This window comes from Tachysurus fulvidraco, chromosome 26 (assembly GCF_022655615.1).
Source record: "Tachysurus fulvidraco isolate hzauxx_2018 chromosome 26, HZAU_PFXX_2.0, whole genome shotgun sequence".
NCBI lineage: Eukaryota > Metazoa > Chordata > Actinopteri > Siluriformes > Bagridae > Tachysurus > Tachysurus fulvidraco.
The window spans coordinates 15,505,681-15,521,346 of record NC_062543.1 but is presented as its reverse complement, the minus strand read 5'-3'; the positions used below and the strand labels follow the sequence as shown (position 1 = coordinate 15,521,346).

The 15,666-nt window shown below is 44.3% G+C and overlaps 1 protein-coding gene across 2 annotated transcripts in view; it reads left to right on the top strand.

Moving 5' to 3' along the window:
* Positions 1 to 9,283, top strand: part of nova1 (NOVA alternative splicing regulator 1) — a 30,433-nt gene extending 21,150 nt beyond the window's left edge. For both annotated transcript variants that reach the window (XM_027178103.2, XM_027178104.2), the window contains exons 3-4: positions 180 to 346; positions 1,209 to 9,283. In XM_027178103.2, the coding sequence (XP_027033904.1) occupies positions 180 to 346; positions 1,209 to 2,228 (1,187 nt within the window). In that variant the 3' untranslated portion in view covers positions 2,229 to 9,283. The remainder of the gene's footprint in view (positions 1 to 179; positions 347 to 1,208) is intronic.
* The last annotated feature ends 6,383 nt before the right edge of the window (positions 9,284 to 15,666 follow it).

The following is a 15,666-nucleotide window of genomic DNA, read 5'->3' as shown; positions in this document are numbered from 1 at the left end:
CTTAGCAACAGGATTCCCGGCAGGTCATCATCTTTAACTGCCAAAGAGGGATCAACTGTGAGTGGTGTGTGTTTGCAGCAGCTGTGGAAATAGTGAACAGTCGAAAAGCCGTCATTCAAATTATGCAGCTATTAAACAATGCACAATATACCTGTATGTGTGTTTGTGTTTGTGTGTAGGTACGACAGAGCGAGTGTGTTTAATCCAGGGTACGGTGGAGGCACTGAATGGAGTTCATAACTTCATTGCTGAGAAAGTGCGTGAGATGCCCCAAAGTAGCCAGAAAAGCGAACCGGTCAGCATCCTGCAGCCTCAGACCACTGTTAACCCCGACCGAGTCAAACAGGTCAGTCACGCACATACACACCTTCTACTCTAACGGTCAAACAATTAAGAATTAATGACAGATTAAGCTGCTATCACATGAAGACCAGCCTGGATGATGATAGCAGTGAGGCAATGTTTTATATTAGTGTTGTAGAGGTGACATGTTTGGGCTGTTCCCTGGGGAAAAGACTGGGCCTGAAAAGAGCGAGAGCACAGGGTTATTTTTACCTGTGTGTTCCAGAGAAAGAGAGGAGGCAGCTGCACGGTAAGCCTTAGGATCAACAAATGGCTGAGATAAGCAATGACTGGTCAGTGAGACAAGTCAAATCTCTCTCTCTCTCTCTCTCTCTCTCTTTCACTCATATACACACAAGCTGTATTTAGTAGCTGTGGATGGCAGCCATTGAGCCTGTGCATCAGACTGCAGTCTGATTGTCTGGAATCAGGTTTGGTGCAGTTTAGATGGGGCGATGGTGAACCAGTCACTTAAACTTGACCACCTGTGCCTGAGCGAGTGAGAAGTATCAGTAATGTTGCTTGCCATTGACTTCTTATCTCACACAGCCTTCATGACTATAAGACACGGAGACAAGCATCTTTTGAATTAGGATAATCATGTGCATACAATGACAAATACAACAAGTCCATTGAAGTAAATTCCTTGTACCGATCTTATAGTGCAGGTAGAGACTCGCTCCAATCCTCTTCTTTCAGAATTTTTTTTACGTTTGCTTATGTTAAGCTTCGATTTAAATTCAAAACTCTCAGGAATTTATTGCAAAATGTGAACAAAAGTAAAGCACTTGTAATTCTTCAGCACTTGTGTTATTGTTGAGAAACTCAATGCTGTTCCTTAAGGCTTCTAACCTTCTCTGATGCAGGCTAAACTGATCGTGCCCAACAGCACAGCTGGGCTGATCATTGGTAAGGGTGGAGCAACTGTGAAGTCGGTGATGGAGCAATCAGGTGCATGGGTGCAGCTCTCACAGAAACCAGAGGGCATCAACCTGCAGGAGAGGGTTGTGACAGTAAGCGGCGAACCTGAGCAGAACCGAAAGGCTGTAGAGATTATTGTGCAGAAGATCCAGGAGGACCCTCAGAGCAGTAGCTGTCTCAACATCAGCTACTCCAATGTTACAGGACCTGTAGCCAACTCCAACCCCACAGGCTCACCGTATGCCAACAGTGCCGAGGTTCTGCCGAGTGCTGCTGCCGCCGCCGCTGCCACTGCGTCCACACTGCTGGGCCAAGCGGGCCTTGCCAGCTTCCCGTCTGCAATGTCTGGTTTCTCCGGCAACGACCTGCTGGCCATAACCTCTGCCCTGAACACGCTTGCCAGTTATGGCTACAACACCAACACTTTGGGGCTTGGCCTAAACCCAGCAGCTGCCTCTGGGGTGTTAGCCGCGGTTGCTGCTAGTGCTAACCCTGCAGCTGCTGCCGCAGCTAACCTCTTAGCATCGTACGCCAGCGAGGCATCCGGAGGAGCGGCTCATCCAGCTGCACCTGGGCTTGCTGGGTTCTCATTGGGTTCTCTTGCAGCTGCCACAGGAGCTTCCAATGGCTACCTGAACCCAGCCACCTCTCCACTAGTGGCCTCATCACTGCTGGGGACTGAGAAACTGGCAGAAGGTGGCAAGGAGGTGCTGGAGATTGCGGTGCCCGAGAACCTGGTGGGGGCCATTTTAGGGAAAGGGGGAAAGACGCTGGTGGAGTACCAGGAGCTGACAGGGGCACGCATCCAGATCTCCAAGAAGGGGGAGTTCATACCAGGCACACGCAACCGCAAAGTGACCATCACAGGGTCGCCGGCAGCAACGCAGGCCGCACAGTATCTCATCAGCCAGCGGATCACGTATGAGCAAGGCGTCCGTGCCACAAACCCTCAGAAAGTGGGCTAGAGAGCGAACTCGAGTGATGGGGGAGGGAGGGAGGGCAGCGAGGAAAGGGATTCGAAAGAGCAACACGATTAAGAGAGCAGAAAATGAACAAGACGAACAAACAAAAGACAAAAACGGCAGAAAGAGGTTGGTGAGAGTAACAGAAGAAAAGAGTTATGTGTCCATGTTCACATTTCGGAGGAAATAAACAAAACAAAAAAAAATGTGAGGACAGAATGATGCTTACCTGTGGACCTGGGGCAGAGGTGTGCAAGAACTGGGGACTGAAAATCTGCTGTTCTGTTCTTTTTTTAATTATTTTTTTAAGCTCGACTGGTGTAAATGATGAGGGGCTCAGTACTGAACCCTGTGGCACTCTGGGAGGGAGGAGACTCAGCCCTTACCTCCTCTGTTTCTCACAGCCAGGGACCAGCTAGGTTCCATTACATTTTTTTGTCATTGGTGGAGCCTGTACAAGATAGTCCAAATTTATGACAGATACCTTCACATAGGTTTTGCAGCAGCCCCTTTTGGGGACAATTCAATTTCTACAGTTTGGCCCTTTACAAATTTTATGTGTTTTGATCCTGAGACTGTCTTTTAAAATGAACATAAGCAAGGCAGAAGATTTTTAGTCTTTTCGCACTAGTTGTTTCAGATCCATGTTATTGGCTTTTTCCCATTAATCGGACAGCAGATTACTCTCAGTCACGGTGTATTTAGACCTTACTTAAACCTGTCATTTCAGGTTGACCTGAATGTATAAAGACTTCCTGGTCTTTCTTTCTTTCTTTCTTTCTTTTTCTGTTTTTTTTTTTTTTTTTTTTTTTTGGTAAATGTGTCAGGAAGTCCACATTGCGTCTCTGTTCGGCGTCAGCAGCCGAACTCGACTCAGCCGCAGAAAGGTAGGCAGACAAAAAATGTCAAAGGAAAAAGGTCCCTTCGAGAGGACAGGAATGTAAACACACACACAAACACAGAAACCCACACACTCTACGAGTGCAGTTTAATCTATCGATCCCTCTTTGGTGCTATAAGGAAATCACTAATGAGAAAACATTTAGGTTTAAACTTCTTGCTTAGCTAGATTTTAGCACTTTGGGGTTAAATTCGCCTTCCTCCCCCAATTAATGAAGTCAAAGCAGTTTTGTGAATTGGTCATAACATAAGTACAAATAAGACACAACAGTGAAAACCAAAACGCTTTTCAGCTGCTAACTAATAAAATAATTGATTGAAGAACTTCTGCACATGAAACATCAAAAACTTACCTACTGATTACAGGACTTGGGACAAATAAATAGTAACGCTAACATTGCCATTAAGATTTAAGCACCTCGAGTGTTAAGTCAGTCTCAAATATCCACTATGTCGCTCCAGTGAACACTGGCAATTTTTAAAACGTGTGGTTTTTGGGTTGTTTTTTTTTTGGTTTGTTTTTGGTTTGTTTTTTTACGAATAGAGCTCAAGCTGATATACCTCATGTTTGGACAGAATGGGAAAAGAATTAAAGATTTCCCGTTTGTATGCAGTGCAACAAAGTCCTCGATTGAGTTCCAGTTGGTACCTAGTTCACTAGTGCGCAAACTAGCCTCGACGTCAGGCTGCCGGAGGTCTGGCGGAAGAAGGAAGGGAGCGCGTACAATGCAATGCAGCCTTTGTAAAAATATTAACAGCAAGCTGTTTTCCACCCTGATGCTGGTGTCCGTTATCTGGCATGAAGGAATCCCATATCTTAGTCAGACGCAAACATGCCGAGAGTGCTCATTTCAGAGAAACTGCACACCTTCTAGCATTAAGTGCTTTTCCTGTGCAGTCCTCTGAGTTTTTTTTTTGGGTGCTTTGCCTGAGCATAACATCCCTGTATCCATTGTGTTGTAGGATGTTTTTGGAAAACAGCATGGCAGAGTAATAAACAGCATGTTTTGGGTTTCTTTTAAGGCCATACACTTTAGCACCGTCGTCTCTGCTGCTAAACGCATTTTTAAATCCAGCAAGGGAGCTATGAGGTACAGAACCGGTACAGATAAATAAGATGGTGATCTCTTTTAAACCACACTGTGAATCAAGCAGCCGACACCATCCTAAACTCTGGAATGTACTGTACACATTGCAGCGTCCAGTAATGCACAGAACAGCGGGGCTGGATGTCGTGGTCCCGTCGGTTCCTTCAGCCGAGAGATACTTTGGGTCAGCTCTAACGGCTCGGAATTCACACCAGCCATTAATTAGCAGATCTCTGTTTGAACCGTGGCCGTCTATATATAACCACGTGGCTATGCCCGATCTTCTACTGACCTAAATACACACTCGCAAAGACATTCATCAACTGCCTCCAATTCCCAGACCGTAATCTGCTTTGGAACCAGGGGGAACAGAAAGCAAGACTAAGGGGGGGAGCAAGAACGAGAGACAAACACAGTGATCCATTTACATGCATCGAATTATCGCAACAAAGATTGCTGTAAGAAATCTGTTACGTTCACTGCTTTTGGCAGGAAGTTTATCAACAGGCCGATTTTTACCATATTAATCCATCTTAAGGGTTGTCGCCGCTGAGGAGCAATTACCGCACGCTGTCGTTTTTCGGGGCTAATAATTTCTTTTTAAGATTTGAGATGAAACTGCATATGCAATTTCAGAAGCACAAGCCCAGCACAACCGCATGCAATGTCTCTGTGCATTTTGTTGTGGAAATTTAATACGGTGTAAATGAAAAGACTTCAAATGAAATTGCAACTTCATTAGCCATGGATTCTCCGTCTCTGTTTCCCGCTCTCATGCTGCATAATCTCCCCGGTCTCTGGTCTCTAGATTTACTCTAGTCTCTTTTCAAGATTTTTTTACTTTAAATGTATTCTATATTTATATTTTACTGTTCTCTATGTTTTGACTCATTACTTTTTATTCGCCCGTTAGTTACCCGGTTTCTTCTTATCGACGTGGTAACTGTGGCGGTCCCCCAGCTGATAGATTTCGTGTGTCACAACATTCAGAAAGTCGCTGTCTGATTGGCACCCGGCACTTAATACTGTTATTCAGCTGAAAAGCAAACTTTTGAATAGAGAATACGACGAAACGTCGGTTTATTGAAATGTACCAGAAACCTTTAACGAAGGTGTTTCATCCTGACATCCTTGGTACTGTTCCATCAGCTACAATCGCCCATGTGGTTAGCTAGGTTTCTTACACGTAGGTCACTTGGCCATTGTACTCGTGCCAGATTGAAAAAAAAAATCACTTAAAAATTTGGTAACTACCTCAATACTGTTACTTGAACAGGGTCCTGAAAGAAACCTTTTGCAAGGACAAGCTCCAGAGGGGGACCACCTTACCAGAGCAACACGCTATCTTCTAGCTTCCTGCGTTCTTGCCCTGCTCTCTGGTTAATGGTGGCAGTTGATGAGTGTGTTAGAGTACATTCCTTGGCTTTGAGTAAGCGCAGGCATTCCTGCCCCCTCTCCTATTTCCTCTATGGGGCAGTGGGTGACTATGCCACGAGCACCATGCCGTTAAACTGCGCTGCTGCTCCACAAGTTCGTCTTCTCTCTGTGAACTCTTGACCTGGAAACAGTTCTGTACCTCAACTCAAATCCATTTTCACACCTGACCTAAGATCAGTTTGCCCTAACCGTTATGAGAGTGTAAATAGACTCACTCCAACCCCCTGAACTACAGGGAGTCGGTGCTTTAAAAGGAGGGCTGGATGCCTGATAGATCCGGAGCAAGCAACTCTGGGAAAGGGGGATGATGCCCATCTCAAGCTCGAACGATAACCGTCGTTCGTATCCTGTGCTCTCTATCCTCTCTCTCTCGGAGAATGGTCTGAGGTCATTCGTTTCCTCTCCCTTTTCCCCCTTTTTTAAAATGAAACTGTGGATTCCGTCCTGTCCCATGGTCTTCGTGGAACTTTTAGTGTCGTTCTCTAGTTTGTAGTCTAAATGCAGTTGTCTTGCGCCGTGGGTTTCAGTGTGTGAACTCCGTTATACTCGTGTGTATGACGACAGTGCCAATCGAGCCAGATTAAGATTAGCTTTGACATTTGTTTGTGCATTAGAATTTGCTCTAATTGGAGTGCTGGTGTCCATATCGACGTCCCTGACGATTTTTTTTTTCAATCTACATAAATAAAAATGTAAAGAAATATTGGAAGCAATATTGTAGCATGTCGTCCAGTTTTTGTGTTTTTGTTATGTCCGTCGTATGAAACTTTGGATTTAATACACTTTTGAATGAATAGGTTTACATGTACTTTTTTGTAATACTGTAAAGAAAGTAAGGAAAAAAAAATCGAAAAAATGCTGCTATTTGATAAATATACGAGAAATATTTTAGTTGAAAAGATGTCTGATCCGTTTATTAGAGTTACGCTCGTTTTTGGCAGGAGCACAAACGAGGTGTGTCGATACAAATAACATAGCCGTGAAATAAAACCTGTGACCCCACGCAGCTTCTTAACACGTAGACGTGCGATCAAGCATTTTAGATATTGCTGACTATTTAGACGCATCGATCAAGTGCCAATCAATCGAATACTTTTTAGTTTGAACGAAAAGATAATCAAAAAGAATAAAACATTGAGGAAAAAAAGAAAAAAAAAGAAAAACATGAACAAAGAGCAATGTCAGTGTCGGTTTTAACTCCATAGTTGCATAGAGAATAATAAAGGTAGTTCTTTTATGCATAAACATGGTTTTTTCTACACGAGAAAGCATCCTGTGCGTTCGTTTGAATTGTGGCTTCCACGCAGCTCTTCCTTCATATTCTCTCTGTAGGTCGGCATGGAGTAGGCATAAACATGTTATAATCATGTCGTAAACGCGTTATTAAGCATCCATAACATGTCCCATTTATGAAAGTGTGTTTCGTGGAGTTAGGTGTTTATCTTTTTTGCACGTCTCTATTGCATGATATCCAAGTGAATTATCAGGGGGGCGGGGAATCAAAACTAACATAAAAAAAAATAATAAAAAATAGAAATGTTTTGTTGAGTGTCTGGAGTCATTCTGAGGCACAATTTTGCATGTGGCGCAGATCGACCACGTTTTCAGTTAACAGCTTCAATTTTTATTCCTTTTGCCTTTTTATTTATTTATTTAATTTTTTTCTTTTTTTCTTTTCTAAAGACAGATATCGGAAGAGCTCTTATGGTTCATAGACCGGCACGGTAACCATGGGAACTGGCCCTGCACTGTAAAAAAATGAAATGTTGGATCAACAACAAGATCTCACAGCTAAAGGGTTTAAAGCAGTTCAATAAAGATTAATGAAGCTGTTTCTGGAAAAAAAAGTAGCTTGTTAGGTGGCGATGGCTCGGCTTAACACTGACGAAGGATACCTGTGCAAGCTGCATGTCTGGGGCATGTTTTTTACCCCCTCATGGGGTAAAAACCTCGTCCTGGATCCACTTGTAAAGGCATGACTTGAAAAGACCTCTGAAAACATTCGAGTTTGAAAAGGACTGTAAAAGTCTAGTGGCGTCACGAAGGCGCTGTTCGGTTATAACGAATACAGAAACACATCGTCATCAAAAGACTGATTTTAACCCTAATATGGAAATTTATAAGTGATACAATATCGTAATCTTGTTCACACTAGCAAGCGACAAAGCGATAGACGACGGTTCGGTTTTTCATTTAAGCAGCACGGAGCTGCGAGTTTCAGCTTCATTACAGATCACAGATTCGTTCTGTTTACTGTTTGATGCACAAAAAAATGGAAATGAAATCTTTTCCAGACCTATTTGACCTTTCGTATAAAATGTACTGTATACGAAGAAGAACTAAATCTGGCTGGAAGTAGCAGAGATCGTTGGAGCCTCTGATGACTGTAGTATAAGTGTAGAGGCTCGTGTGAATCAAGACAATAACGTATCAATTAAAAATAGTCCTTTTAACTGTCATCGGAAAAGGGAAATCCCGAACAGGCCACGCCCACAAATGACACTTGATATCGTGAATATTGTGAGGCTATAGTGCTTTAATCTTAGGGTAAATAATTAATGGACTGTAATCCGGTCTGTGTACAGTGCGGGGACAGAAACACGGTCTGTGGTTTAGAGGATAAAATACAGCCCATGCATGCAAACGTCTGCTACGTTACGTTAGGTTACATTACGTTACCTTGTGAGTCATATTCACGTGAATCAGTTGGATGTCGTAACTTGATTCTCCAAACCCCGGCTGTAATTTTTCTGAATGTATTTGCATTTTTACATAAAATGATAACAGAATGTTATTTCCGTGTTCCGTGTCTGTTAGGTGGAGGCTGTTGAAACTCATGTGCGTGCGTGTGTGTATATGTGTGTGTGTGTGTGTGTGTGTGTGTGTGTAAGTGTGCGAACGCCGCATTAGCGCCTGTGTTTTTATCTTCTGATGCCATTTCTCCTTCCTCTTTCTCTTTCTCTCTCTCTCTCTCTCTCTCTCTCTCTCTCTCTCTCTCTCTCTCTCTCTCGTCATCAAATGCACTTTACTGAGCATTAGGTCCCCATGTCAACATACGCATACACACACGCACACATACACACAGACATACACACAAACACACACACATACATACATACACACAGTGGAAATCTCCTGGATGCAAACCGAAACCAAGCAACCTGTTCTTAAACTTCACACAGTGCGGTTTTCCTCTTGCTCTCGTTTTCGTTTTGTTTCTTTTATTGTTCTAATTATAATTTGAGCTGTATTTTGGTGTTTGTTTGTAATTTTTTTTTTTTTTTTGAGGGAGATCTGAAGGAGTGTGTACAAGATTCCAGCAATTCTCCAATCTCCCTTACTGCATTCCCTTTGTGTGTGTGTGTGCGCGCGTGTGTGTGTGTGTGTGTGAGTGTGCGTGTGTGTGTGAGTGTGCGTGTGTGTGTGTATGTGTGATTGTATGTGTGTATGTGTGTGTATGTGTGTGTGCATGTGTGTGTGTGTTTGAGTTTTGTGTCTGTAATTTACTGACACATAAGCGCTTGTTACTGGTTTTTTTCAATGCTTTGAATGTGAAAAGTGATTTTGATTTGAAATCTGTAAGTTATGTTCGTTGAAGAGGAATGGTAAATAAAACACAGAAACCTCGAAAAAGTCTCACTGCTTATGGGGGGGGGGGCTTTTCTTTGGTGTGACTCATATTTAACACTTTTAATTTCATCCTCACACACAAGCAAATGCAATACACAAATTTTCAGCTTATTGAATATGATATGCATTAACAGACCAGGTGTGTGTCTGTTTTAGTCCCTCGGTATTCCTCTTGCATGTAAGTCAATAAAAGGTCAAGGGTTGATTTTAAGTGTGACATTTACAGTACGTTTGTTTACTCTCGATATAAAGTTTAAAGACGTATCAGTGTAGTGAAGTAGTTTAGGCTGAAACATCACAAACAAACCCAGGAGACAGACTGCAAACATTAGTCATGGCTAAAATCAGCTATAGGTGCAATAATGAGCTCAGGAACACAAGCAGACCCTAAAGACTACTGAAAACTGGATCGGATGACAAGAATCTTTTCCTTGGTAAAGAAAAACTCCTTCACAGTTTGGTGACGTCAAAAGTACTAAAACCTCCAGGGAGGTTGTTGGATCTGTGCCAAAGCCAACAATCAAGAGAAGACTTCACCAGAGAAGAACTGAGGATTTACCACAACATGGGAACTACTGATAAGCCTCAGTAACCGGGGACTTTAAGGTGACTGTAAGGCACTGAGGCCACGCCTCCTTCATAGGGACACTCAGGCACTGAGGCCACGCCTCCATCATAGGCTCTGTTAGGCACTGAGGCCACGCCTCCTTCATAGGGACTGTAAGGCACTGAGGCCACGCCTCCATCATAGGCTCTGTTAGGCACTGAGGCCACGCCTCCTTCATAGGGACTGTAAGGCACTGAGGCCACTCCTCCTTCATAGGGACTGTCAGGCACTGAGGCCACTCCTCCTTCATAGGCTCTGTTAGGCACTGAGGCCACTCCTCCTTCATAGGCTCTGTTAGGCACTGAGGCCACTCCTCCTTCATAGGGACTATCAGGCACTGAGGCCACGCCTCCTTCATAGGGACTGTCAGTCACAGAGGCCACACCTCCTTCACAGGGTTCTGTCAGTCACAGAGGCCACACCTCCTTCACAGGGTTCTGTCAGTCACAGAGGCCACACCTCCTTCACAGGGTTCTGTCAGTCACAGAGGCCACACCTCCTTCACAGGGTTCTGTCAGTCACAGAGGCCACACCTCCTTCACAGGGTTCTGTCAGTCGCAGAGGCCACACCTCCTTCACAGGGTTCTGTCAGTCGCAGAGGCCACACCTCCTTCACAGGGTTCTGTCAGTCACAGAGGCCACACCTCCTTCACAGGGTTCTGTCAGTCACAGAGGCCACACCTCCTTCACAGGGTTCTGTCAGTCACAGAGGCCACACCTCCTTCACAGGGTTCTGTCAGTCACAGAGGCCACACCTCCTTCACAGGGTTCTGTCAGTCACAGAGGCCACACCTCCTTCACAGGGTTCTGTCAGTCACAGAGGCCACACCTCCTTCACAGGGTTCTGTCAGTCACAGAGGCCACACCTCCTTCACAGGGTTCTGTCAGTCACAGAGGCCACACCTCCTACAGCAAGATTGAGAATCATTGAGAATCTCTGTTTGATGCAGTTGCAAATCTCTCAATCTTAACACCTTTGGAGGTTGTTTAAAGTGCGGGGAAATACGAACGATGTCAGCTTCTGTCATAAGAAAGCCGCTAGACCAGATCTCTTTCTCTCTCTCTCTCTCTCTCTCTCTCTCTCTCTCTCTCTCTCTCTCTCTCTCTCTGTCTCACACACACACAGAGGTGACACTGCCGCACTGCAGTGTGTCTGTGTGCTTACAATTTAATTATGATGAATGAAGAGACATGTGATAGTCAGAGTGTGTAGCCGAGCTTCACAGACGGTGTGTGTGCCTGAGAATAAAAGACAAAAGCAAGTGTGTGATATTTGCTTTGAGCCTAAACATGGCAACCCACAAACAACAATCCCTATTAAACAAATGTTTGTGCACACAGAGCCGTACTCATGCGATCCGACGTATCCTCCTCAACGGTCTGATCTACTGTCCTATTTTCTGTTCCACTCACAGGCCTAAATTGGAGCACGGCTATTTCTAGAGCTCCTGAAACCGACCGTAACGACATCATTCATGATTAGGAGAAGTGCAGGAGAGTTTCAGTGCAGGAGAGTTTCAGTGCAGGAGAGTTTCAGTGCAGGAGAGTTTCAGTGCAGGAGAGTTTCAGTGCAGGAGAGTTTCAGTGCAGGAGAGTTTCAGTGCAGGAGAGTTTCAGTGCAGGAGAGTTTCAGTGCAGGAGAGTTTCAGTGCAGGAGAGTTTCAGTGCAGGAGAGTTTCAGTGCAGGAGAGTTTCAGTGCAGATGTGCAAATTGCTATGTGTGAGGAGAAAGTCACAAACAGTAGCAGTGACCCACATGAATAATATCTATATCACTCACTCGCTCACACACCAGTCACACACAAGTCACACACCAGTTACACACCAGTCACACACCAGTTACACACCAGTCACACACACCACTCACACACACCACTCACACACACCAGTCACACACCAGTCACACACACCAGTTACACACCAGTTACACACCAGTCACACACCAGTTACACACCAGTTACACACCAGTCACACACCAGTCACACACCAGTTACACACCAGTTACACACCAGTTACACACACCAGTCACACACCAGTCACACACCAGTTACACACCAGTTACACACCAGTTACACACACCAGTCACACACCAGTCACACACCAGTCACACACCAGTTACACACCAGTTACACACACACGTCACACACCAGTCACACACCAGTCACACACCAGTCACACACCAGTTACACACCAGTCACACACCAGTTACACACCAGTTACACACACACGTCACACACCAGTTACACACACCAGTTACACACCAGTCACACACCAGTCACACACCAGTCACACACACCACTCACACACACCAGTTACACACCAGTTACACACCAGTTACACACCAGTGAAAGTTCAGTTGGAGTTTCTGTCCTAATGACTTCCTCATTTCAATTCCACATCCATCTAAGACACGAAAACGAAATCATTCGATTGAGCCAAAAGTAATGGCACCCTACAAAAGGAAACCGAGTTAGCATGTGTGTATCTATGGTAACCACGACACTTCACATGCAGGATTAATGTTGTAATATTTCCTCTCGTTCTTTCACTGCTTTTCTTTTTGTTTCCCTGATTTACTGTAAAATACCCAGAATTCCTGTAGACATGAATGTTTTGTTCCGTCTCTCTGTGTCCTTATATCTATTTCTCCCTCTTTCTCTGAAGTACAACCCCCAAAGTACCTCCCACCAACCACACACACACACACACACACACAGAAAGAGAGAGAGAGAGAGAGAGAGAGAGAGAGAGAGAGAGAGAGTGAGAGAGGGAAAGAGACCTTAAGAAGACTATTCATTATAATATTGCAACAACCTTGGTTTTCATTTTCACACACACACACACACACACACACACACACACACACACACACACACACACACACACACACACACACACACACACACAGCTCAGCCTTCTCCCAGCAGTGACATCACACAGATGACACTCCAACACTCTTCAGCAATCAGTAACCGCTTCGGATCAGCGGCCCAGTGTGTGATCGTGCTGGAGTGTTCCGGTCCGGTCCGACATCCTCGCGCTGCCTCTGCCACACTCTCACTGTCTGTCAATAACATCCCAAGGTCATACGTCTCATCCTTCTAATCCCTTTCACGCCACTGCATTGATTTCCTGTTAGAGCTTAAACAACGAGATTGGACGCAGGGCTGAATAATGCACTCGGATATTTCAATAGCGTATCAGTGTTGAGCTTATACATGTACGTACGTGTGTGTGTGTGTGTATATGTGTGTATGTGTGTGTGTGTGTGTGTGTGTGTGTGTGTCAGTCTTTTCTTTTAAGATCGTAAGATAGTAAGATAGGAAAGAGGATTCGATGGTAAAATCATGTTGTCATGGCGACAGGTTCGTAGAGGATGGGGGTGGGGGGATGCTTCTTTGACAGAATGCTGGGATATTCCGGTCACGGATGCATCGCTATGCCACCGTAACCGTGGCAACCTGGTGCTCCTGATCCCCACTCCAAGAGAACCAGGTAAGTACGGCTAAATATCAGAAAAAAGCTTCTCTCTCTCTCTCTCACACACACACACACACACACACACACACACACACACACACACACACACACACACACACACACACACATCTACACACACACACACACTATCTTTAGAGGCATAATTTCACCTCACAGCATCTTCGGTGCTGAAAACACTCCGATCTTTCCGTCCAATCAGTGGCTTGTAAACAGTCTTACAGAGTATATTAGTGTTAAAGCTGTGATTAAAGCTCCTCCTGCTCCGTGCGACTTCTAAACATCAGGCTGAAGGCAGTTTATTACACAGTGATGCTTTGTGTTTGGATGCCTTACGTTTCCTTTCCTCACTTTCACTACAGCAGCTCTAAACCTCCTTTATTTTCCCTCTGATCTGATTTCTCTAGAAGTTAACACACACACACACACACACACACACACACACACACACACACACACACACACACACACACACACACACACACAGAGAAACACGTCTGTCCTGAAGATGTCTGAGAAACCTTGCTGAGAACTGACAACGAAGACTCCTTTCATGACTGTTTATTGTTATTTCCTCAAACAAAGACACCACATTTACATCACAGGACAATTCGAGTCTCGGCTTCTGTTCGTCCTCCGCCGATTGTCTCGTGATTTTTCTAACCGTGATCCCAAAATGCACTGCAGCGGAACATTGTGACATCACCCCATAAGTACATGGATGGATTTGGCACATTTCCAACGTGATTATTATCACCTGTGACTATGTGTAGTGCCCGAAGAAGTAAAGACAGCTCCGTACGCGTCGGCGTGATGATTATTAACGTCATCTTCTTGCTTATCTCGTCCCTCTTTTGTTCTTTGAACCGATTTCAGCAGAGCCCGGTGTCGGACGGTGCTGCAGCTGCAATCAGAGCTGATCAATAACTATTTGCGACGGCACACCAGCACTGATTCAGGATGCAGCTCTCACCCTGCCGTTGCCGTGGAAACCACCGCCGCAGTGCTGCGGGCTGAAATTGGGAGATGGAGGGGAAAAGAATGAGGAAGGTGGGGGCAAGCGAGGGGGCAAGCAATTCAGGTGGGATAGGTAGATGAAATGAGAGGGAGGAAGAAACACAGGGAGACGATCACATATTTCTCTCTGCCGTGTGTCGGCTGACTACTAATCAGTGAACGGGTTTAGCACAAAGGACATATCTAGTCCACAGTGTCTGGGATCGAGCGATCCGTCTGATTGACCTCGTTAGCTCATTACTCCAGGTGTATCGTGAACATATTACACACACATGCTGACCTTGGCTTCGTCTTTTATCACCCAATATTAATTTCTAGAAATATCAATTCTTTTTTTTTATACTAATAAAATGTAAATAATGCATCAGCTGGTGAAAGACCGACATCGAACCCAGAGAGAAAAGGATTCCGGTCGAAAAAAAAAGGAACACGTGAGTCATTTATGCCGATGGGAAGCGTGTTGTAGAACAAACATGGCCAAACTGTATGGAGTAACATGGAACACGGATTTTAACATCTTTTCTAAAGAAACTAGAGCCTTACTTGGTGTTTATGGGTGATATTTATGCCTCTAAACAAGCAGCAGTCGGAACCAGACGCAGTACAATATAAGCGTTGTTTCCTCACAGCTTCAGAGTCCATGGTTTGATCCTGAGATTGGACTGCTGCATGTTTTGCGTGTTCTTTCTCGGCCTGTGTGGGAGTTTTTTCTGGGTTCTCTGGTTTGCTCGCACCGCCCAGGAGGCAAATCTGGCTACTCTGAATTGACCCTAGGTGTGGGTCTGTGTGCGTGGTGCATGTATTCCCACCTCACATCCTGAAGTCCCGGGACAGACTCCAGGGCTTATGTGACTCCTGAGAGCAATTATGAGGGCAAAAGGTTTATTTATTTATTTATTTATTTATTTATTTATTTATTTATTTGTTTGTTTGTTTGTTTGTTTAATTGTTTATTTGTTTGTTTGTTTGTTTATGAATGTATTTATTTATTTATTTATAATTAATTTGTTTATAATTTTTATTAAGCAGGAAAGCTTGCCACTTTTCGTTTGCTGATTTATTTATTTATTTATTTATTTATTTATTTATTTATTTATCGAAAGAGTCGACGTACATAATGTCCAACAAAAAAATAAAAATAAATAAAAAATATTGTAATTACTGTAAAATGTCATAAGGGGGCGCTGGACCACAAACAGCGCCATCAATTTCCTCCAAACCAACAGGTGGCGCTGTGTGACACAATACACCAATCAATATAGCT